General features: G+C 41.1%; 1 protein-coding gene across 1 annotated transcript in view; it reads left to right on the top strand.

Moving 5' to 3' along the window:
* The window catches only part of LOC111870651 (sodium-dependent serotonin transporter), a 131,372-nt gene extending 116,399 nt beyond the window's left edge, over nt 1-14,973 (top strand). Inside the window, exons 11-13 of the mRNA XM_023863119.2 lie at nt 8,139-8,339; nt 8,477-8,644; nt 11,180-14,973. Of these exons, the coding sequence (XP_023718887.1) occupies nt 8,139-8,339; nt 8,477-8,644; nt 11,180-11,269 (459 nt within the window). The 3' untranslated portion in view covers nt 11,270-14,973. The remainder of the gene's footprint in view (nt 1-8,138; nt 8,340-8,476; nt 8,645-11,179) is intronic.
* Nucleotides 14,974-26,380: the final 11,407 nt, after the last annotated feature.

The following is a 26,380-nucleotide window of genomic DNA, read 5'->3' as shown; positions in this document are numbered from 1 at the left end:
TATATATATATATGTGTGTGTAATTTTGATCACATATATATATATATACACGAGTTATATGTGGTAAACAAACAATACAAATATTATTACCATATTTCATTTACTCATTATCACACTTACTCTCGTCGTTTCATTCGGAACGCTTTAAATTGTTAAATTATTATTTTAATGAAGTAATTGTCTATCTGTCTATAGCTCTACAGTCCTTTGCTGAACCTCGCCCGCTTTTTCATTTTCTTAATCGTCTACACAGCCGGTAGGACTCCTTGGGCGGGGAATCAGCTCGCCGCAAGGCCTCTACTTGCACATAGAACAACACAAACAGAGAATAAATGCACAGATATATCCATGTCTTAAGTGGGATTGGAACCCACGATCCAAGTTTTCGAGCGAGCGAAGACTGTTTATGCCTTAGACCGCGCTGACCCTATGATCGGCATTGAAGTAATTATTGGATATTTATTTATAATTACTTTAATTTATACCGGTTTATAAATGTTATATATATATATTCGACCATTAAATGTGCCCAGATTATGACTTTTATAATGTTGTATTGCTTTGTCTTGCGCTGACAATGCGATGTTTCCGTGGAAATTTCGAGATGTCATGGCGCCAGTTTGTCGCCTCCTTGACAGCTTTGAAAAGCTATAAGTTTTCGAACTCGGAAGTTCGAAGGCGACACGTCCACATGCTGAATGTTTTGCATGTGTTGGAAAGGGCTTTGTAATTGCCAGCCATTCAAATTTGTATCAAGATAATTAAACATAATTGCCCAGTTTGAAAGTAGGCCACCAGTTGAGAGAATTACGCGTTTTCTGCAAAGAAAAAAGCGATTTTGTGGGGTTGGTTTCGAAATGTTAGCCCTCAAAGCAGATAACTTAGAGTCACTACTTAGACCAGAGCAGATTTATGCTGCACGCAGTAGCGCAGTTAGCTGAGGTACTATGCTACAAGCCCGAAGGTAGTGAGTTCCATTCCCGATGAGTTGGATTTTTTCAATTAACTTAAACCTTCCAGCCGCACTACGGCCCAGGGGAAGACTCAACCTCTAACAGAAATGAGTACCAGGATTCTTCCTGGGTGTAAAAGACGGCCGGCGCTTAAGGCTGACAACCTCACCGCCATCTGTGAGCCGAGAGCGTAGAAAATGTGGGAACCTCGACGTATCACAACCGTATGGGCCTCCAGGGCCTGTTACAGGAATAACTTTACCTTTGTATCTTACCGTCAATAAATTTCTACACTAAAATTACAGATTAAACGTACATATAATAAATTATTGCGGAAAGTGGTGTGCGTAATTCAATATTGTAATTAAGATAAAATTTAACCATGAGAACATATTTTAATTACAAGACCTGGAAGTATAAGGTTACCAACACTGCGTGACTGAACAGCGAATTGTATTGGGTTTTTGGACTTTATCCATCGTCCTGGTTTTTAAGATAACTAATAAACTAATAACTAATAACTAGGTCCAGTGATTGAGGCTAGCTCTTTCTAACGGACCCAACAGAATTGGTGTTTTCCTTCACCTGAGGACGGAAACAGATCCAGTTTCCGAAACGTCGTGTTTTTATTAGTTATCTTAAAAACCAGGACGATGGATAAAGTCCAAAAACCCAATATATCAGTGTGTTATACACAATCGTCAGAATCCTATAGTAACTACTAGCGAATTGTATTGTTCGTCTTGACATTTTCATCATAAGTGTCTCATAGTGTTCCCTAACGGCGATACCACTGATGCTGGTATTTTTGTCTGTAACACCCTTGAGATTTTCACGTCATCCGGCTCGCTAGTCCATCAAATCAGATTTCGTTTATCTGTCCTTAATTGCATTTATGTGAGTATATCTCTTATTAGCGCCCAGCCCCTTTTAATTAATTCCCTTTAATATTAATCTCAATAAACCTGAAAAACAGATTTTTTTTTAATTCGCTTATTGGGGGGTGGAGTCCAACTGGGTCCACTCGGCACGGCGGCCACTGATTGGCCTATTGTAGCCTTCCCCGGGTGATCATGATGATGGAGAATTTGGTGAAATGAAGATTGGCAGGGGAAACCGAAGTACTCGGAGAAAACCCGCCCCAGCGCCACTTTGTCCACCACAAATCCCACTTGATCAGAGCCGGGATCGAACCCGGGCCGCCCCGGAGGAAAGCCAGAGACTAACCGCTTGAGCTATGGCGCGGCAAAAGCAGAGGTTACTTAAAGACGAAGGGCTCGGCTACATTACATGTTGTTTAAATATCTTCTGTATATTTAATCCTAATAAGACTGATACTGTCGGGGTAAATGTAAAGTTGTCCCTGTGCTTAATTAGTTAAGCACTGTGTCATTAAGACATATGAGGGAGTGGTGGTATAGCTTCAGCTTTCTTGATATTGGCATTACACGGAGATGAGTGGTCAGCTTCAAGACCCTGTCACTTTACCCCCTCCCCCGGGAAAGATTTCCCCCTGATAACGTCCAGAATATTACAATAAGAAAAGTTTAATTCCTTCTTTGAGACACACGAGCTGAAATGTAACGTTTTATTATGTAAGGAATAGCAAATAACCATAAATCAAACCTAAGCCATCACAGAGTGTATATGAAAGAAACATATGAGACATGAACATTTCTAAGCTTATATAAAATGATAACGCATTTGCAAGAAATAAAGCTTAGATCCATGGCTTGTTGAATTTCGAGCAATCTCCATGTTCTGTATAATGTTCCGGTTGGATGGGAACGTTGGTCCGGCGAAACAGCCCCAATCATGAATCCCCAGAGAGCGAAACAATGGCTATGTTAATGGCGGAACCATTACTGAGACCAAATAAACTAGGCCACTGTAAAGATAAGTGGGCCTAGGGGGGAGAGGAAAGAGAAATGGCTCTGATTGAATAATTCTCTCTTTCTTCTCTTCTTTATCCTTTTATCTCATTGTTGTTAGAGAACTTCTTCGCTGCTTTATCACTAGTACATGAATGTTCCATGAGAGAGCGTCAGTGTGCTGGCAGGTTCGTTCTGCAAGCCTCACTCCACACACGCCTTTACTCCTTTTAACCGCTCTAAAAGGATTCCAATGTTATGCTGAGATCAAACAGAGTCAATTTGATTCAGCAATCAGGTTGCACCCAATCAATTTACTCTGCCACTGAGGTCTGACTGTAGGCTACACTGAAATAGGTGATGTCCACGTAGAAGCAAACTTTTGTTCAGTTAACTCTGTTTACAAAACCAACACAGCAGAAGGGAAGTTTTTTCCCTCCCTCCCATCTCGCACTTACTCGTTTTTACTTGTCCCCCGTTAAACTTGGTTTTTATTGCTTGGTTACCTTCAACAGCTGAATCCGTTAACATCTGGCAATTCTTAGGAATGGACTGAATTCTAGTCATGAGTAACGCGCCTGCGCATACTCCATGGAGGGTCTCTCTCTCTAATTAAAAGCAAGATTGCGTCTACTAGTTTCTGACCAGTTCCAAATTAAAAATTTTGAGTCTTCGTTAATTGGAAATTTCAAATTGTTATTGGAATTAATTAACCTAGAAATTACGGGCATCGGAGCAATTTCCTAGTCGTTACATGTTTAAATATTGGCCCGCTCTGTTGACATTCTGAAATGAAGCGTGTCTGAATGAAGATTACTGTCTTCTGAAACGTGACACCGTGTAGTCTGGTACTCATTTACCAACATCTTGAAGGAACCTGCTGCATCCATGTTCGTAATAGAAAATGTCATGTGAGAGAAAATAGGCCCTATGATATTGCGCCTGAAATATGACAGAACGAATGAGAACTGTGCAAAATGAAACCTGTTGCCCCGAAAAGATAATTTCACTTTAACGTTGCATTTTATAACTTGTCTCTGTCTCTTTTACTTTCTTTACTTCCTGCACATTCTTCTCAGTATCACAGGTTCACATCCCAATTTATATCTGTGCCCCAGTCCTTGTCCTCTATTCCAAGGCTACTCTTACTGCAAAGTTTATTGTACTACCTTGCAGATGGAAGCAGTAGGATTCCCCGAAACTGGTAAATCTGCCAAACTACACATCAGCACATCACAGAAGGCAGCAACATTCAAAGTTAGAGCCATTAGAACAACATGAGACTGGCGCCTTTGGGTAGTCACAGCCTTTGCAAAGAAAACAGATTTAGATGTTTATGCAACAATGATAATAATGATAATAACAATAATATGCTCTGGGAAGAATTAATCGTCTACTTTATGTCACACCACACGGACCGCATAGAAAACCAAAAAAATTATGGGGGACACACAGACAGCAAGATGACGTCATAAGCCTCCTTTGATTTTCAAAATACTGACGCTGCTTAATAATAATAATAATAATAGTAATAATAATAATAATAATAATAATAATTCAGTTGATTTAGTGATGGGCTAGGCTTACATGTTTCGATTCCACGCAGGGACAAGATTTTTCTCTTCTCGAAAGCGTTCACAACTGTTCTGAGGCTCACCTAGCCTCCTACTCAAAGGGTACCAGGTTATACGTCCCCGGGGGTAAAGCGACCGAAGCGTGAAGTTGCCCACTCACCTCCAAATAGTGCAGATGAATCTACACACACCACACACGTCTTCATGGCGTAGTGATTACTTAATTAAGCATAGGGACGGCACAACTGCATCTTACCTTAACTTTATTTACTAGAATTGAAACCGGGTAACCAACCCACATTTAACAGAATTATATTGCATTTCATTACGTACCAGGCACGAGGCATTAACGTCCATTGATCGATTTCAAGCCATTGAGAAAAGCGCTGAGAGAAGGTATTGCCTCATAAACCATGCGCACAGGATTTATAGGGGTAAGGCGAAGGGTGAAGGGGGAGTCATTCTAGCCTATAGACATTCCCTATCTTTTCCATACACAGTATATATAGACTTCATTGTTGTTTACTTCACTATATTCTGTATGAGCGTACGGGCTTTCCCGTAATTGAGGCACGTTATTACATTGAAATATTACTGTCGCTTCAAATTACAAAACAACTAGTACATAGGAGATATCAGGTTATCACTGCGGTAATCTTTCATATTGTGTTCTCTTGGGTTATGACACCTTGCAGTTATGTAGTTAAGACATAACATGCCTGTAAAATATGTTGCCACGTTTTAGGGGTGTGACTACAGACGAGTATGCATTTGCTGACGACTTACACACCACACAGAACTACACGTAACTACAGTGCTATCGTTACAGTTCGCAGTTACACGCACCCTTCTGTTCTCAGTCTTCATTAGTCTATCCTGGCAATTGTTTCTAACAGTAGAGGTTCTTCAGCTTCCCACACAGCTCTTCTATCGTTGCATGTATTCGTTTCCGCGGAAACGTGCTTACCAAATCGCTCCATAGCAACGGCTGTGCGCGTCACATCTCGTATCGTGACAGTTCCTCTATTGTTGCGTGCGGTGTTACCTAGCAACGGCTGTTTGTCTGGCTCTACAGTTCTTGCTCTGGGCGAACACGCCGCAATCTGTTTCGTCTATGTGAGCTATTTCACGACATTGTCAATATCTAGATTGTACAGCGTAGAATGGTAGAATGAATGATGAATTAGAAAGGATTTGGAAGGAAGCGGCCGTGGCCTATTAAAGACATGGTCGGATTTGAGGTTCTCACAGCGGCGGTTATGAAAATTTCTATCATCTGAGGATATAACGCCTTGTAGTTCATTGAAAGTCAACCGATGTTTTGGAAGAACACGAAGGCGATAATTTCCCCGAAACGTCCGTAGACTTTCAACGGATTACACTCAGAAGTCTGGGGGCACGCGGTAGCGTAGTTGGTTGAGGGGCTATGCTACAAGCCGGAAGGAAGGTCGCAGGTTCAAGTCCCGATGAGGTCATTGGATTTTTTCAGTTGACCTAATCCTTCCAGCCACACTAGGCCCTGGGGTTAACAGAAATGAGTACCAGGAATTAATTAAATAATTTTCCTGGGGAGTAAAGCGCGGCTGGCGCGTAAGGCTGAGAACCTTACCGCCATCTTTGAGCCGACTGTCTAGATAATATGGGACCCTCAACGTCTCACAACCCTATGGGCCTTCACGGCCTGTTACAGGGATAGCTTTACTCTTTTACTTTACACACAGAATGCTACTATGGTATTTAAATGAAGGACTGATAAGGTTAACCAGTATCCCGTCCGAGATTCGAACATGCCACCTCCCAAATACACATCTAGAGAATTACCCTACACCAGCTTGCTCCATATGAGACAGAAGGGTAGAAGTGAAGATGGAGTCAGGTGTTTCCTTTGAAATATTAGTAATCTTGTTCTCAACTACACAATACATATAGTAGTTCAGAATTACGCAATCTGTGATTTAATCGAGCATGGCCTAATTCTTCCAGCCTCACTATGGCCCTGGGGTCGACTCAGTTTCTAACAGAAATGAGTACCAGGAATCTTCCTGGGAGGTAAAGGGCGACCGTCGAGTAAGGCTGACAATCTCAGCGCCATCTCTTAGCCGAATGTCTACAAAATGTGGAAACCTCGATGTCTCACAACCCTATGGGCCTCTACGGCCTGTTACAGGGATAGCTTTACCTTTTCTCCCCCTTTATGGCCTGAGTTCAGCTCGCCACCTGCTTGTGGTGGTTTCTTATTTGGTTTAGTGTTCGACCCTGATAAAGGAGGCGATATGTTCTCCGAAACATCAGGCTCCTCCGAACTACGTAGTTTTAAAATCAAGAATCCCATAGTCCTCATTGTCACTCCCTTGACACCCTCACATCCAACATGCTTTTATTTTGTCCTGTGACGCAAATAATTCTAAATGTTCGTACACTGAAGTTTCATAAGGATGCAAGATTTGAACTTTTTAATAAGATGGACGACAGGGCGATCCTCGCGTTTCCTTCTAAGGTACAAGTTCCAGAAAAATCGTCACTTCAGTTCAAAATGACGAGAGGGGTTGTAACAAATGCAAACACACAAACATGCCACTTCTGGTGCTTACAATCTTCGGATAGTCTGATCACTGAGATCAGAGATTCAAATCCAGTTCGGGGCATGGACATTTGGCCGCCTACAGGTTTGTACTTGTCCTGTATATTTCTGGTACATTTTACAACCACGTCAGCAAGCAAATAAATCTATCCCTGTAACAGGCCACGGAGGTCCATAGGGTTGTGAGACGTAGAGGCTGCAACATTTTCTCTAGACACTCCGCTCACAGATGGCAGTGAGGTTGTCAGCCTTACGCTCTGGCCGCTCTTTATCCCCAGGGAGATTGCTGGTATCTATACAGCTTCGAATAATTTGTTGGTAGTGAATAGTAAATTTCAAAATATATGAAAGAAAGCGGGCGCGGCTAAATTTGAGGCAATATCTTAGTATTTGACCGACGAGACTGAGGAAACCATAGGAAACTCAGTTAGGATAGTCGATGTCCTGTACGAGATTCGAACTGGGCACCTCCCGCATGCAAATTGTAGCTAAGGCTTGAGCTAACTTAGTCCTTCATTCTCTTCGTCGAAGAGGAGGGCTCAGTTTGAAACATGTACACGTCTTGGAGGGAATAGAAATCTTGGTCATGATCTCGAGGAGACTAAAGCCAGGAATGGCTGTGCTGGCGAAGACCAGTAGCAATTTAACCGACCGACCGAGTTGGCTGGTTAGTTGGTTGGTTGGTTTGTTGGTTGGTGAGTTAGTGAGTTAATTAGATAATCGCTGGGGTTCAGTCTTTATGAGCTGTTGCTATGAGAAACTCGCACCTGACGCCGGAGACAGTTCGGAAACCCAGAGGAAAAAGAGCGTTCTTCGTTGGAAGCCGCTACCAACTAACGGCTAGTGAAGACTGTAACAGACTGAGAAGACCTAGTGTGTCCTATAATGATTCGTGATGTGTAGAAACGAGTTGTGTAGGTGTTCAACAGATCCAATTACCAACACAAACTTAATCACGTGACAACATATTCGGGCAACCTTACGAAGAAAAGTTCCTTGTAAGTAGGTTTGAATTTACCAGAACACGGAAAACTGAATGTAGCAATTTTCTGGCGATCACGCCACTAACCGACGGCAAGACACCCTCGAGTACAGGTTTGATGGTATTAGTTCCTATCCTGAGAGACCCACCATTACATCTGCTGGGTAACATTTTCAGGGCGGGGTGTACCTGGTGAACTTGCTGAACGTCTATGGCCCAGGCATCTCCATCCTGTTCGTGGTCTTCGTGGAGGCAGCCGGCGTCTGTTGGTTCTACGGCGTGGACCGCTTCTCGCATGACGTGGAGAAGATGATTGGTCACAGACCAGGCATTTTCTGGCGTGTATGCTGGAACTACATCAGTCCAGTCTTCCTCTTGGTGAGCCATTGCTACGGCCAGTCACCCTAAGGAACTTGTTCTGGGAATATTTTCCTTCTGTGTACCTGAATGACACTATCCTTATTAACTCTTGATGTTTTTGTTACAAACGAGTAGACGCTTTTCCATTCTTTCAGGTCATCTTCATTTTTTCGCTGCTCGGCTACGAGGAGATGCTGCAAGGAGAGTACACGTATCCTGCATGGACCATCATGGTAGGATGGGCCCTTACGGCGTCCTCCCTACTCTGCATCCCCCTCTACATAGTGTACAAGCTGATTATCACGCCGGGGAATATTATACAGGTATATTCAATGCAGTCACGTGTTAAAGGAACGTATCCCCCTCTCTCGCGCTCTCTATTTATATGTACATAAAGTAATGTAAAATTCTCTCCGTGTCAGTTACAACGAGTTCCGGCGAAAGTCGATGGAAGCGCCACTTGACAGCTTATAGGTATGTTAATCGTAGGGTCTGTTAACAGATGTCGCGGAACATCATGATTAAAACTGTGTATGAGTAACAAGTTTTAGCCCTTGTAACTATAGGCTAATGGCCAAGTCGGTCTCTTGGCCAGTGGTTGTAGGCAGGCGCATTGCTGGTGAATTTTAATAATCTCAAAGTCCTACAATCCGGAGTGCACAGTCTACGTTTTAGTTCACTACCCACGCCTCCTTACAGCTCAGATGCCAATAATATGAAAGGCACTTCGTACAGAGCACCGAACAGGTTAGCATAGCGGCACCGCTCTAGATCTGTATTCCAGAGGTGCTCCGTTCGATTCTCAGCTGGCGCCCCGATTCACTTAGTTTATTCCTGGAGTTTTCCTCAGTAGATCTAGGCGAATGCCATGAAAGTAGCCTGATTATGATACAACCGTTTTCTTCGAAATCTTTTCCTATTCAGTATTCAGCATTCACCCTACCATTCGACGCTATAAGGTTTAGAAACCGAGTGAGTCTTACGGGATAATATTAACGCAGAGACCAACAAGTTTGAATCCAGCTCACTGGAGCAATGCCCTCCTCATGCAATCATATGAAATTCATAAATAAATTCTGTAATCAAAATGGCGAATTTGATAGTTGTTAAGGCAGCTGGTAAAATATAAGTAGAATCGAGCGCTGGAAGGTTATCAGATGTTTCTTTTACAAAGCATCAGAAATTGTGAAAAGATAAAGTTGCCCTCTCACCATATCATAAGGATACTGTGTAGAGTGCCCTAGACGGGGTTTGGATTGGTAATTGTATTTTTTGAACTCTTACAGATCCATGCCTTCAAATAATTAAAACCGTTTCGTTAATTCACACAATTTACACTTCACTAGAGCACACACTTTCAAGGCATAGTACCACACATTCTGGACCTTGGCACCAGGTAGTCGCTAATTAGTCAACTCCACGCCCCGTCTGGTTTCCCCAGGGAATAAGACCCGGTACCCATAGGATAGAAGGCTGGATGAGCCTCGCAGCTAATGTGGACCCCGAGAAAGAAGAAAAGTATCTTGTCTGCCGGCAATCGAACTCTGATTCCTCAGTAGTACAGCCCGTAGGCTCCTTACACTACCGAATGGGTAGACTATAAGACGTCCATCACTAGTCAACGGCTATCAATTCCTAGGCGGCCATGCTTAGGAAATCATTGCCCTGGAGATGAAAGTCTAACAGTGTGGTTTCAACCGTTACAAACTAATTGTCTGAGGCAGACACGTATTCCCGCGGCAACAGGAGATTCGACAAGGCGTTCCTTAGTCCGAGTGCAGGATATAACAGTTCGTATCCGACGAGAGCTAATGAGAGCTGAGCTCCGAGCAGAAGACATTTCACCGAGATTAGCGGTGCGAGAGTGTATAACATTGAGGAGGAAACGTCCGAAGACGTTACAAGTGCGAATAATTGTATTTGTGAGTGTAAAGAATGATCGTCCAATAAATATTCGTCCAAATCCGAAACCCACACAAAATTTCTTGTCGCGTTGCCTAGGAAACACGCGACAATCTATATAAATAATAATAATAATAATAATAATAATAATAATAATAATAATAACTTGTGCTCTTCATCAGACGTTATTAGGATGATCATACATGGTCGACAAAACGGGCAAGGCATGTAGCATGCATGGGAAAGATAAGAAGTGCATGCAAAATTTCGGTAGGGGAACCTGAAAGGAAGAGCACCACTTGGAAAAACTTGACGTAGATCGGAGAATATTAAAAGTAATCGTAAGGAAATAGGATAGGAAGATATTGATTGGGGGAATATTTGGTTCAGGAGGAGGACAAGTGGTGGGCTTTTGTGAGCACGGTAATGAACCTTTGAGTTTCACTAAAACTGGAACCCGAGGTCAACAGCCACAGAGTAAAATATGGTTATGAGTCCCACGGGAATCGGAACCAAGAATCACTCTGCTGGCGAGGATCAGAACCAATTTAGCAGGCAGAGGTCCATTATTACTGCAGTGGCGCATAAAGTAAGATTCACGTACAACACAGAAACTGTTGCCAACTAAACGTAACTAAATGTGGCTATCGGATAGGATAGGTGCTGCCCTCATTTACTGAAGGTGTGAACTAAGGACAGGGCCATAACTGAGGCAGTTAGTCGCAGACTTCCCAACGCAGCGGCCCGGGTTCGAGCCCGGGTCTGGTCATGTGGTGGATAAAGTGGCACTGGGGCAGGTTTTCTCCGAGTACTTCGGTTTCCCTTGCCAACTCTCATTGTACTGACAGCTCCATATTCATCATCATCTATCATCCGGGGCCAATTATTGGCCGACGTATCAAGTGGACTCACCCCAGTCCAAGAGACTAAAACTAAGGGTGTGAACTTGCTTTCAGCGTGTGACGAAAATAATCAAACCGGAGGATCTGTCAGAGGAAAGCCGGCTGAACGTGAACTCCACATACGGCACGGGGACCCATGTTTGACTTGCTCCTAGCAGCGGGGAGCCAGAGATAAAGCTGGACGTTCTCAGCAGGTGGGGAGGCACTGAGTGGCTCGTATGATATCGTGAATTGGATACAGAGCCCATATGGGACAAAACACCAAGTATCATGACGCAAAGGTAACAATCAGTATGTACAGTGAGCTTGCCTGAGTGTGTTTATATCTTAACGCGGTTACAGCACAAGGAACACTTCACCAATCGCTGCTCCCAATATCTCAGATTTTCCATTTTGGTTCAGTTTTTTCCAGCAGTTATATTAGGTTTTAAATGTTCCATGTTTTTATTTGTGCACTACGTTAAAATTCGGTTGATTCCACTGGTTGGGCTTCCGAAATTAAAGAGATTTTCAAAACTGTGAAGCTTCATATTATAATTACACTGTAACACCTATATTTTCGTGGGTGACTAGAAAAGTCCAGGGGTACATACCGCGTCCGTCTTTGGGGTACAAGATGAGATGTAGACATGGCACCTTCCTTCGAAAAGTTTGATAATCGCTTACCAGATTAAAAACCTTAAATAACAATATAGATATTATGTTTCAGGACATTATGTTTTTAATTAATGATGTAATATGAACATGGCGGTGTTTTAAACAAAAACAGGGCGGCGAATAATGTCCAGAAATATAATATTTGTATTAATGTATCATCATCACAAACTTTTAGATCTTACTTAACTAACAAACATACTTCATGAAGCAGGATTTTTTTTTTTTGAGAAGGCAGATGCTCACCTAGTCAAGAAATTCCCATGATTTTATGCAACATGAAGTTTCGTGGCCGTATTCCGCCATCAGCCCCTATCTTGAGCCAACACCCTACAATCCTCTTTCTTTAGGGTGCATTTTAACAATTTCAGCACAATTTCATATTTGAAGAAAGTAGTCTTCTGGGATGTGGCGCCGTGTAGGTATTGTGTTAACAGTCACCGCAGTGAAAACCTTAAATCTTATACAATTTCATATTTGGTCCGCAGACGTTTGTTACCTAAACGTCAGTAGCAGGATCCAAGCCCCAATTCGAGTAGTGGATTTTCTAAAGTGGCCAGGCTCACTGACTAACTGAATATTACACTAAAACGTGCTTTTTGTATATACACAGCAATACATTAGAAGTTGACTAAGTTGCTAGATAATATTCAAGCCAAATGAGGGTCGAAAGGCCTAAGAAAAAGTTCTGTGAATAAATAAAGTTGTTTTAAAGCCAAAATATATCTGTATCTCGTCTATTCTATGTTGCACCACAACACTTTGCTTTTGCTAAAGATTAACTTGCTATTGAAGATGTCACGCAAGAAGTTTCACCCAGAGACTAAGGCGTACTTTGAACTTTAGGTTCTCAGAGCGGTGATTATGGATAGATGTGATAACGTGTTGTCTGATAGTTCACCGATGTTTCTGAGGAACGTTCTACCTCCATCTTCAGGATCGAAGTGTAAGCCTAATGGACAACCAGCAAAGTAGGGGCAGCAAATAGCTTTCTGGTTTCTTGAATTACTCTTCGACCCTGAAGTTGGAACACGTTGCTCTAAAATGTCAGAAAAATATCCACCAGACTACACGGCGTCTGATGCCAGGATTACGTCGTCCGAAAGTCGTTCAGAAAAGCTATGTTACTGGAAAATTCGTATAAATAATTTCGTGAAACTGAGCTATGTATTCTACAGAACACAACGTTTCGGGAACTGGATCTGCTTCCTTCTTCAGGTGACAGACAGGTTGGAAGACATCTACTCTGTTGGACCGGCTGATTTCAATCACTGTACAACCTAAGCCAGTAAGACTACATCTGTAGTCACATCTCTAAATGTAGCTATACTGACGTAGGTTGTACAGTGATTGAAGTTAGTTTATTTCTAGCGGACATAGCTCTTTCTAACGGACCCAGCTAAGTACATGTAAGGACGGAAACAGGTCCATTTTCTGGAAACGTGTGTTGTTCAGAATACCGGACGATGGACAAAGCCAAAAGACTCAGCAATCCCGAATGTTATATACCATCATCTGAACCGTTTGGAATTAATTAATGACAATTTTGCAAATATAAGTTTCTTCAATATAGTAGTTAACGAAACACAAATTTTCTGTCACCGATACTTCTCAGAATTCAGCAACAATATTGTCGCACATTTCAATTCAGCTTCGATTATTGCTGTGTTTCCAAAACAATGAAATTTGTACTACATATATTGTGTACTAAAACACAGAGTTGTACCTTAGAAACAATGTCCAGTCTTACTGTAAACAAAGTTGATCTAGTTATTGTAGCCAAAGTGAAAACAATATATGTGTTGTCTTGTCTTTCAGTAACATGAGTCTTACATTACAATTGAGGGCTATTCAAATAAAACCCATACGGAGATTGTTCTGGGCGAAGGAGTAGAGATAATTAAAAATAGCCCCAATGTTCGTTAAGACAGGCATTTATGCACCATCCGATGGGTTACCTACGCAAAGGACGAATTTGCGGCCCTAAGCTCTTTCTTAAGGAGCAAGAACACTCAAACGAGTTTCATTTGAACAATTCTCATTTTATATACATAAAATATATAACTGAAAATGTTTGCTGTATAGCTTAGTTAGCAATTAAGTGGCCTGATTATTATTATATTATTATTTTTATTATTAAATTGTAAAGAATAATGAGAATTTGACATTGTGGACTGTACATCCTACAGTATTAACTGCAGAAAGCAGTTTCCTAATGGAAACATAAGTCTTATGTAGCGGTTCTGAACGTGTACCTGAACATGTACGCCCTAGGGCATACTTGAAGCCCGACATATTCCAATCATTTTCAGGGTGAAGTCGAAAGGGCCAGGAAAATTCTAAATAACTTTTCCTGTGCACTGAGTAAATAACATTTTGTCAGATTTCATGCTTTCTCATCGGGTGACTATGAAGAATATTGTCTTCTGGGATTGATCGCCGTGTAGTCTGGTAGAAGTTCACCGATATTTGGCTGGAGAATACTACCCCCACCTCGTTCTAAATGTCGAAAGATAAGAAATTGGACAGCAGGCAGCCCGAAGTTTATTGCTTGTTCTGTATATTTCTTGTCCCTAAAGATGGAAGCAGTATGTTCCTCCGGGACGTCGGTATACTTACACGAGGCTAGACGGTGTCACATCCCAGAAGACAGGAAAGGAAATCTCTGCAGCTTATCAGGTTCATAAATGATTACATCTGGGAAGAATGAAAAGCGTGGGGTACAGGCATAGGTTCAGAAGCGCTACTTCATGTGGGACATCTGCAGCAACGTACTCCGCAGTGTGTGCCAGCTATCGTACCAAGCTAAATGTCTCTTTCTTGTAGTGGACAAAGTGTATAAATGTTTCATAATCGCAGTTAAAAGAAAAATGTAATAGTTATCATCACGCACGTATATTCAGGATAATTCTGTATCTTATATTAACAGCGGAGTAAACGGGAATTGTATACATATTACGTTAAATGTAACACTGAGAAATTTCCAGTGATTATAAATTGAGTGTCTGTATGTGAACACGTGACCTGTACATTTTAATAACTTATATGAAGTCAACATAACACTTGCTAATCCTACATGTTCCAAGCGCCGGAACTTTTAGAATTTTACAAACTTTGTTAAGGCCCGGGATAGCGTAGTCGGTATAGCGACTGGCTACGGTCTGGACGACCGAAGGGTTGGAGTTCGAGTCTCAATAACGTCAAGAATTTTCTCCTCTCCACGTCGTCCAGACCGACTCTGGGGTCCACACAGCCTCCTATCTAAGGGGTACCGGGGGCTCTTTCCCCAGAGGTAAAGCAGCCGGAGTGTGAAGCTGACCACTCACCCCCCCCCAAATAGTGTCGATGTTAAGAAAATATAGCTCTACACATCCACTCCCCTATACGTCTTCATGGCGTAGTGCTCAATTAGTTAAGCACAGGGGCAACTTTATCTTTACCTTTCAAAAAATTTGTTGCATGTGTCACTTCGTGACACTTGTTGCACTTCTATTTAAACTGCGTTGTCAAGAATCACTTGGTATGGAAATTTTTCCTTAATTTTGAAGCTCCTATGTCATTCTTACACCTATTTTAATTTAACAATGAAAGTAGAGAGACTTGGACAAAGCAAAATTTCTGCTTGCAGTGTAAGGATTAAAACAGGAAATTCCAGCCTTAAATAGTGCTTATGTTGATTGCATATTAAGTAATTTAAATGCAACCAAGGGCATAATAAGTTGCTGGTATATATAGGATGTGATGTATATAGTACATAAACTTGATGCAGCCTATACAGGTGACTCTTTATACGCGGGCTGCACACCTATAAACTACCGCGCATATCGAAAACGCATGAAACGGGAAGCATACTGAATGAGTAACTCAAAATGGAGGGGCGAGTCTGGGAAACTGTGTGCACAACTCAGACATGCGCGGCAGCTTCGGTTGTGGCTCTTGGAAGGATACTGATAATCATGTCGTTAAAATAAAAAAGCGGATAACAAAACCGCGTATAACCAGAATCATCTATAATGTTTATAAGTGGTGTTATGGTAAAATAACTTTATAATACAGTTAGGTATCTGTTAGTATTTCAAATTAAAAGTTATTAGAAACTATATTTTCCGTGCTGGGAATTGCAGAGTATTATCTATGTATACATATAGGCCTATCCATATATATTATATATAGTAAATGTACTTTTATGATGCCGTAAAGACACCAACGTTTACCGCCCACAACAGCCCGAATGTTTGTTATCGAGTCGCGCCACAACACACAAGAGTGGTCGTGTGCCTCACAAGAAAGGCGACGCACAAGGGTCAACATTTCTAAGCTTAACCGATTCTATTTTCTATTATATCTTTTTGTATATAATCACTGCCCGAAAAAACTATGCTTATATCTGACAAGTTTATAAGTCTAAATGCTAATTTTATGTGCTTCGTAAATAACCACAGGGTTATATATGAAATATAGTTCAAAATATAATATTTATATACATGTTAATTAATATAAGTACTTAAATATGTTTACTTAGCTGAGAATATTTGAATGATTATTATTGTTATTATTACTATAAGTCAGGGTACAACAGTAAAATCTCTCTGAATGCTTCTGTATTGTATCCATCGCTTCTCGGAATGCATGAGAACAAAATATCTTGTGTTTCTTATCGGTGGTTCTCACAGTGCTGACTTCTCGCATGTGAAGGCATTTAAATAGGTTGAAGTTAAGCAGAGTTTCTGAAGAAAATGCTGACTCCACCTTCGGGGGTTTAATTGAGACAAGTAGAGCTGCATGACTGGCCATTCGTCAATTCCGTGACCAGCCGCTCTGCTTGCTGATTAATTCTTTGACCCTAAAGACGGAGGTTCCTCCGAAATGTCGGTGAATTTGCACCGGACTACACACCTTACAAACTACAGAACAAAATTCGTGAAGACATCACGTGTACTCCCAGCTCTAAATCTATTGGGATATACTTGTACTCTCGCAGGATTTGTAAATGTCGCTTTCTTACTGAATGACATATATATTTTGAGACTGCCCTTGGATGGGTAAATGAAATCATACCAGCGGTAACAGTTCAGATAATTTCGAACTACTTGTTTCAATACGTTTGGTACATCCCAAACAAAAGCACTGAAATAATCAATACTTCAACTCCCTAACTTTCTTTCAACTTAAACAAAAGCACAGCACTGTTCATAAGCACTAAAGGAATTTGAGGTTCTCGTGGTGGGGAGGTGGCTCCGTCTATTTTGATAGAGAGATACTAACATTTTTTTAAGTATACGCCATTTACATGTGTTCTGATTGGTCACTATTATATTCCATTGCCAGTTATGTTTCCCCACTTTTCTACATAAACTTAAAATTTCCCATATTAGCTTCTAAAGATGGAGGCAGTATTTTCCTACGAAACATTGGTACATAACTACCAAACTACAAAATGTAACATCCCAAATGAACACAAGTTCTTAAAATAAACCGAATTCCTTACTCTGTGACCAGTCAAGTGCCCATCAGACATAAAGCCCCCAAACTTCAAGACCGAGGATGTGAAAATGTGCTGCCTGGTCAGGGCTATAGCACACCTCAGGGGGCGCTAACAGGCGAATATGGAAAAATGATGTTTATCAGAGGAAATTTGGAGTAAAGTCTGCTCTAGCATCACTTCATCCATCTGAATTCCATATGAAGTCACGGGATTGAGCCAAGATCGGTGAGGAACCAGCATCTAATCATAAATATTAATATTTCTTACAGAACATTTCAGAACAAACAAGTATATTAATTAAACTGCCGATACTGAATCCTATTTAGAAATTCCATCAGTGCCCTGACTTGTTAAAACCGTGCTAAAAACAATCAATGTAAATAAATGCCAGTAGTAAAGCACTTAATGTAGACACTGTAGGCGTGTGTAGATAGGCAATAATAGTTATTTATCATGCTACATTTGTAGACCGCAAGTTTTTAGTGATACAAATAGAAACACTTTAGCACATTGCTGATTTAAGTGCTAACGTAAGTGCGTAGTGAAAATGTTGTGACTCATATATACACAAATATATATTGTAACGTGACACTATATATACGTGCAGCTCTCCGCAACCGTAAGTGTGCAGCTGCTGTGTCCGCTTACTACCTCAGCCCACTGTGGTTATGTGCTCCCACGAACATTGAAATCTCGTTTCAATGAATACAAAACGATACTAGATGTGTTCCACCAGATATGTACAGTGGTTTCAAAGATACAAGAATGGACACCTTACTTCCATACAAAACTTAATGTCGCTTCCTACGATGTAATAGCGTTTGACATGTCCTGGGCGCCGAAAGAGTTTCTTCTTTGGGGGGGGGACAGAAAATATTCTTACAAACTTATAAACTGTTTAAAATATTTACAAATCGCTCTGGATTATTCAGGATAAAGAATATTTTAAAAAATAGTTTTAATTTTTTAGCCGAGATAGTTGTCGGAATAGTGACAAGCTACGATCAGGGCGGCCGGGGTTCGATTCCAGGCAGTGGCAAGATATTTTTCTCTTCTCCACACCGTCCAGACCAGCTTTTGAGACCACCCAACTTCCAATCCAGTGGACAGTCGGGGACTCCTCTCCTGCGAATAAAGCGGCCGAGACGTGAAGCTAACCACTAACCTCCATCTAGTGCCGAGGGCAAGAAATGTGGAGCTATACCGCCACGCACCAATCCGTCTTCATGGACTGATGCTTAATTAATTATGTACAGGGCTATCTTTACGTTTTTTTTCCCCTTTCTTATTAATATTGGCATCAGCTAGACTGGTATATATACAGGAAGGCTACAGGTTGGACGACCGAAGAGTCGTTATTCGATTTCCGGAATGGGCAAAGGATTTTTCTTTCACCCATTCGTCAAGACCGACCCTGAGGCCCACCCAGCCTGCCAATAACGGGTACCGCGTCTGTTTCCCTGGGGTTAAAGCGACAGGGACGTGAAGCTGACCACTAAACCCCATGTAGCGCCTAGGTTAAGAATAGTGGAGCTATACATCCACTTCCCCATACGTCTTCATGGCGTTGTGTGTAACTAATCAAGCCCAGGGATAAATTTTATTTTAATTATTGGATTATTCCTTATAATTCATCATCCACACTTATCACAGAGATTTACAAACACTTGTGACAAAATTTGATGGTCAATTACAGGAAGTAACCTATGATAATACACGCCGACATTAATTAAATCAAGATTAACATCCGGTACATTTCGATCTAATATTTTACTTATTTTTTCTTCTTTCCAAATTCAAGGGGAGGGGTTGCCAGTAGGTCGTGGCTTTCCTGGGCCATATGCTGCGTTCAGGTACTGACTTCTAAACTCTCTCTATATCTATACGGACAACGTCAAGAAACTCACCAGTCCCGTGTAATGCTGCAAAGTTAGATCCATTTAAAATTGTCTTAGGATTGTACAGCATTTTCGTTTACGCTCCTAAGAGCAGCATTCATTACAGACCAGCCCTAAAACACACGATTTCATATTAAAACAATTAACATTAAAAATTAAACTTTAATATTTGATGAAATTACCAATCTTAATGAAATATTAGGAAGTTGTAATTTTGATAATATTATGACAATATTTGATGGTTTCAGTCAACGGAGATAAATTAAATCAAAAGGACGTAAAGGAGTTCAATACAGCGGACATTTCGTGGTCTGGGCGTCATGCACTGTTAATTGTAAGGACAATGAAATGAAGTGTAGGTCTTTGTCTCGGATCGATTTCATTGACACATCCGAAATGTTTCATCAGATAGTTTACTCTAGACTGCAACTTTTTATTTCAGGAAATTTAAACTGAACTAACTACGGGATCCACATAAATCATTATTTCAATCTCGGGCCCATGCAATTCGTATCCTGTCTAGGTGTTATACGCATTAATACTATGGTCTGTGTAGTCCAGAGGAAACAGGATCGTGAGAATGAAACCTGCCTCTTCTTGTACAATAACCTACTAGCATCTGTTATATAGAACAGGTGTTGCATGTAGAATAGCGTTCGTATATGGTAAAAAAGGGTAGGGGCCTTGCGATGAGCTGATCACCCGCCCAAGGAGTCCTACCGAATGTTTAAGATCTAGTAAACCGAAGTGAAACGGAGAGTTTCATGGAGGTAGGCCTAGGCCCAAATTGGGGCTGTAGCGCCACAGGGAAAAAAAATTGGTAAAAAAGTGAAGAATTTTTATTATGAAAATAATGTGCTGCCCTACAAAATGTACAGAATCTACTCAACATCTTTTAAATGTAAAATAAAAATTAGGGTTTTTTTAAGAATATTTATTTTCGATTAATATAGTATATAATATGGAATATCAATATACAATTTTTCGTCCTCGTTTTTATGGAATTCAACAATATTTTATACCTTATTAATGCTCCTAATTATCTTATTTGCAGAGGTAACATAAAAACATGTCATTTTCAATAATGAACATTGCATATGTCCTCACTGAGTAGGTGCAATTTCTTAGCTGAGGAAAATGGCCCTGTCAGTCACTACTGGGCTGCAAGGTCTCTTCACCAAAGGGTCTACATGGCGGTTAGTTGCAATGCCGTCAAATCCTGTTTCGCCAATGTAGCGCTATTCTACGTTAGGAAGGTATTGCACGTATGGCAGTTCCCGCTTCTTGTGTATTTCTGTTCAATATGCAAGGAACATACGCGGCTGTGAGTGTTACCTGCGGAAATTAGGAAGCTACTTCAGGAGGAAGTAAACAAGACTTGGAAATTCTATGATTTGTGCAGCCATTTACCGAAGACCAAGAAGGGGCATGAATATAAGTGATATACTACAGCATTCACTTATCTCAAGCCCCGTTCCAAGCAACACAAAATTCTGTAACTGGACACAGCTACACAGACATAGAGCACTGTCTTCTGGAATATGACGACATGTAGTCTAGTTGAAGTTCAGAGACGTTTCGGAGGAACGTACTTTTCCATCTTCAGGGTCGAAGAGTAAGCCTAGAGTGCGGCAGAGTGGCTCTGAATATGGCGGCAGTAAATTCGCCTGAAACATTATCAAGTTATATCAGATTAAATTGAATCAAATTCCAGAAGGTAATACTTCATTTGTTTTTTTATAATTTGTTTAATGACGCTACCAATAACTCAGACTATAAAAGAGAGTCGAATGACGAAATGATAATGATATACAAATTGTGTGCAAGGTTGTGATTTGATTTGAATGTAATATCCTGGGATTTGTTGTGGAAAACCATGAACATCTCAGCCAGGATGGCCAGTGTCTTGCCCTAGATTCGAACCGAGCATCTTCCGAATGCAAGTCAAAAGCGTTGCAGTTTGAGCCAACTTGTTCGGCAATGAAGTTTACACAATTAAGCATTTTCAGTTAAATTTGAAGGCAGTGAAACCAAAGGAAAAACAGGAATCTCGAGCTACACGATTCCGTACTCTCCTAAACGTCCTTAGTGACGCAATAATCTGGTAGTTAGCTTTTTTAATTTTCTTGGAGTGGGGTGAGAGTGAGTCCACTTGGTACGTCGGCCACTGACTGGCCTATTGTACTAGCTCCGGATGATAGATGATGAATGCGAAGCAATTGGTGGAATGAGAATTGGCAGGGGAAACCGAAGTACTCGGAGAAAACCTGCCCCAGTCTCACTTTGACCAACACAATTCCCACATGACCTGACCTGGGCTCGAAACCGGGCCGCCGCGGTTGGAAGTAGGCAACCGCGCTCTCCTTTATTCATATTGCTTGGCTGCATGTTAACAGGTCACGGGACAGACAGCCACTTATGTTTCAAGAACAATATAAGAAAGTAGTTGATATAGCATTGTAGTACAACGTTCAAAATCGACCATCCATACATGAACCTCATAGCCATCTGTAAAAAAATAATCTGCTTCATAATTATAAAGCTGAGAGCTGGGATAAATCTGTCGATATAGAGTTTGGCTGTGGGCTGGACGACCAAAGAATCTGGGTTCATTTCTCGGCAGGATGAAAGAAATTTTCTCTCCTACACAGCGTTCAGACAGGCTCTGGGGCCCCTCCAACGGGCACTCAGGGGGAGAGTGTTTCCCTGGAGGTTAAACTGCCGAGGCGCGAAGCTGTCCAGTCATGTCGAGGTAGTGCGGAAGTTAATAATATGTGGAGATATGCCTTTATGGCGTATAGCTTAATTAAGCCCAGGGAAAATAATTTTACTTTACGTAAACGTGTTACAGAGGGTGCATATGTCTGTCACTTCTGGTGAAACACGTATCTTCTGTTCTACATTTTAGGATTACTGTCATGTCAATAGATAATTTTTATTGACAACTAATGCAGCAGTAACAGAATCTCATAATTAATACACTATTATAAGTCTGTACATTAAAAAGTGTGGGGAGCACGCGGTAGCGTAGTTGTTTGAGATACCATGCTACAAGCCGGGAGGTCGCGGATTCGATTCCCGATATGGTCATTGGATTTTTCAATTGACCTAATCCTTCCAGCCGCACTATGGCCCTGGAGTTGAATCAGTTTCTAACAGAAATGAGTACCAAGAATCTTCATGGGGGTAAAGGGCGGCCGGCGTGTAAGACTGACAACCTCACCGACATCTGTGAGCCAATTTTCTAGAAAATGTGGAAGCCTCGACGTCTCATAAGACTCCTGTGCCTGTTACAGGGATATTTTTATCTTTCTTTACCATTTATATTAAAAAGTGACTCAATTAATCTAGTGTAGGATTGTGTAACGGTAATGTTATAGACTTCTATTAGAGAGGTGCTTGGTTCGATTCGCAGCCGGAACACCGTCTACCACGACTGAGGGTTTACGTTGTCTTTTTTTTTATAATTCGCTTAGTGGGGGGTGGAGTCCAACTGGGTCCACTCGGCATGGCGGCCACTGATTGGCCTATTGTAGCCTGCCCCGGGTGATTATGATGATGGAAAATTTGGTGGAATGAAGATTGGCAGGGGAAATAGAAGTATTCGGAGAAAACCCGCCCCCAGCGCCACTTTGTCCATCACAAAGCCCACTTGACCAGACCCGGGATCGAACATGGGCCGCCGCGGTTGGAAGCCAGCGACTAACCGCTTGAGTTATGGCGCGGCCTTTCGTGGTCTTACTCGGTCCCTCCAGGCGAATCCTAGGACAGTACCTTGATTGGGCCACGACTACTGCCTTCACAACTAGATTCATTATTTAGAAATGCTATTATAATTCGACTCTGTGGAGCCTGAGACACTGTCAGATTCTAACAATACAGCAAAAACAAGACGGAACGTAACACGATGGTGGAATATAGGAGTCTTAATAATTGTGTTACATTTTAAAATGAACAAGTGAAGGAAATTAGGACGTAAAAATGAAAAATATTAACTGCCCTTCAAAGTATCCTCCAATAAGAACAAGGCGAAAGAGTGGTGGGTAAAGGCGGTCGATCTTAACAATTCTACTATTCATTTAGGGACAAACTGAGCTTCTATGTACCAATGGCAACTGTAACAATCGCCCGAAAATCACGTCGATGTTTTCATCTTCCACACTACACGCGTGAATTGCCTCGCCCTCTCTTCGTTGTAGGATACTGAGTTACATTTGTGAGATTTCTAACAACGATATTTATTAGTCATTTTAATTAATATTAATGATGTTAACTGTTTAGTTCAAGAACTTGGTTCTGTCGATTGAAAACCGGTCGTTAGTCTAATGTTTAATGTCAGTGTACCTATTGATACGCACGGAGAAATGAGCACCGCTGATGGTTGAATAATGAATTATTTCACAGGCGCATTCTTCCCCACTTGTGAAATTACACTCTTAAATGTCTGAGGTTCGAGGTTTTCAGAGCGGTGATTCAGACTGTGGTCTTCCGGACTGTGACACCGTGTAGTGTTGGACACAAGCGTTTCAACTGAATTTATTGCCTCCAGCATCAGGGTGGGAGTGAGGATGTGGTTAGGTCCTGTAGGTCATGACTGAAAACCTTTTCCGGACCATTACGAGGGTTCTGTCTCCTCTGCCCCCCCCCCGGGCCATGGATCTGAATGGCCATATTTCATGCTACATGCCTACATAATCTAACCACAACCGCATCCTACCCACTTAGAACATGAAGGAATCAGCGTGTTCCTACAAAACTACACGGTGAAAAACTTAGGACACTGCAGTCTGAACAACCTGTGCCGTGTAAACCTCAGACTTGTACGGGACTTTGTAGTCGTGGAGTCAGTTTGGTGGGTGATAAGGACCGTTTCGGAGTAAAATAACTCACCCATTTTCATGTTATTATAATCCAGGAGGCAATTTAAATGTGAACATACGTTCAGGATGAATATAAAATGTCTTTATTATTAACTATAGACAAAACTAAGTCGTGTTGCTTTTAGATTAGTAAAGAATCACCGGATAATCCTGCCTCATTTATTGAGGCTTGTAAATATATGTAATAGATTAGCCGTTAGACCTCAATGTGTAGGTCCCAGTGCTGGGTCCAACATGTGGGAATAGCAGACATAATGTTATGGAATGTGTCGTAAAAAGGTTACATAACCGTTAGATGTTCCAAATATATGTATAATATATATCTTGTGACGAATTTTTCTTGTACATGAAACAAAAACTTAACTCATTTATAAGTTTGGTGACATAGGACAATTTGTATAATACAACATACATAAAATAGCCATTAGAGATAATGCTTAAATCAATTTCTGTGTTGTATAACAATATATCTAGTATTAATGCCGATGTAACAAATTCTCTCTGTGTAAGATTTTCTCATGTTCATATCGATACCATTACAACATTATCGATATAAAGACTGTGCCTGCCATGGTCCATCATCCTCAGCCAGAGATGGACCATGGACCCTTATTGTTAAGAAAATCTGTATCAACTACTGTTTGTTGAGTAAAAAAAATGATAACAAAGAATGTATGTTCCTTACAGATCTTAAAATATATGTTATGTGTAATTTCCAAAGATAGATTATTTAGTTGTGAAACTTATTATAATAATATGCCGAATGAAAGAGCACAAAATGAAAAATAAATTTTGTCTTTATATTCTTACGGAATTTGTATCCTCGTTAAATGATATCTCTCTACATAACAAAATCGAAATTGTGTTACGTACGTTTGTTATAACACAGAGCGCCCAAGAAGAACGCGCCACTTCTAGCTAACACTAATTCTGCCGGCAGGCGGAACCAACCAGCTACACTTCCTGTCATCAAATGTCATCATTCTCACGAAAAATTATTATTATAAGAGTGTCTTGAAACAAGGGTACTAGATTACCGACCGGGCTGGCGTAGCAGTAAAACTGCATTCGGAGGTGCTCGGTTACATTCTAGGCTGGAGCGCCGGCTATCTTGCTAGATATATTTAGTGGTTTTCCTCGAAGCCTCCAACAAACACAAGGAATATTATCTCCATGCAAACGCCGGGTTTGTACCTCGACTAATTCAAGACCGCTTCCTTCCAGATATTTTCCAATTAATCATTAATCTATCATTCTAATATCTGCCTAGATACAGACAGCGTCCCATAATAATCCAACCCCAAATGTTCAGATTGAGAGGACACGAAATGAAACCCCTAGTATTCAGTAAATGTTATGGCATAAATGGGTTACAGCCTCAGGAAGCGTGTTATAAAACCTACCATTATGATGTACATTATTTCTAGAATAGAACTCGTTAACAGTTTAACGGAAGATTGCGAAAAGAAACAAAGTTCGTTGAAAAAACCTCACCTCAATAACCAGTAAGTTTCTGAAAAGAGAATTACGAGGGAGAGTCAGTAAATAGGTCACAAATTGAAGTAAAACAACTATAATGCACGTAATAGTTTTCCTACGTGTATCACTAGGTAGCAGCACAATCCAGTTTCATGACAGTCTGCGTAGCCGACGTGCATGCTCATGTTCATAGGCTGGTTTCAGTAGCCAAAATGGCGACTGCGCTTGAGGAGTATACTACAGAAGAGCAGCGTTCTGTTGTGCGATTTCTGTGGGCAAATGACTAAATGCAAAGGATATTCATAAAGACAATATTTCCTGTATATGGTGGGACGTGTTTATTGTGTAAAGAGATTCAGAACTGTGTGGCAAACATTTTGCTGATGACAAAGAATTTGAAAAGATACTATCCTGGAGTTCTCCTGGAGGAATTTGGAAAAAAACTGTCAGTATACACCGTGTCCCGGTCGAGATTCAAACCGAGCACCTCACAAATACGAATCAAGATGCAAGATTTGAGGCTTTCACGGCGGTGACTATGAAGAATGCCGTCTTCTGGGATGTGGCGCCGTGTAGNGCCACATCCCAGAAGACGGCATTCTATGAATAAAGATTATTACCGCTAAGCCAACCCGCCCGGTACGGTAGTAAGGGTAAAGGTAACATGTAATAAAATATTACAGATAAACAGTAGACACGTAGAAGCTGCTATGTTCTTATAAAACTTCTTTCTTCCTTATTAAAATCCATCATTTAAACAACGTTTAATACAACGTTTACTTAGGCCGCTGTCAGCGTCTGCACGGATTTTAATCCAATCGGTCGCTGCTGTGTGTTTACAGTGTGCTCAAGTTTCAGA

Source organism: Cryptotermes secundus, unplaced genomic scaffold, assembly GCF_002891405.2.
Source record: "Cryptotermes secundus unplaced genomic scaffold, Csec_1.0 scaffold588, whole genome shotgun sequence".
Lineage (NCBI taxonomy): Eukaryota > Metazoa > Arthropoda > Insecta > Blattodea > Kalotermitidae > Cryptotermes > Cryptotermes secundus.
Note: the sequence above shows the minus strand (reverse complement) of the source record. Positions and strands in the feature narration are given on the sequence as shown.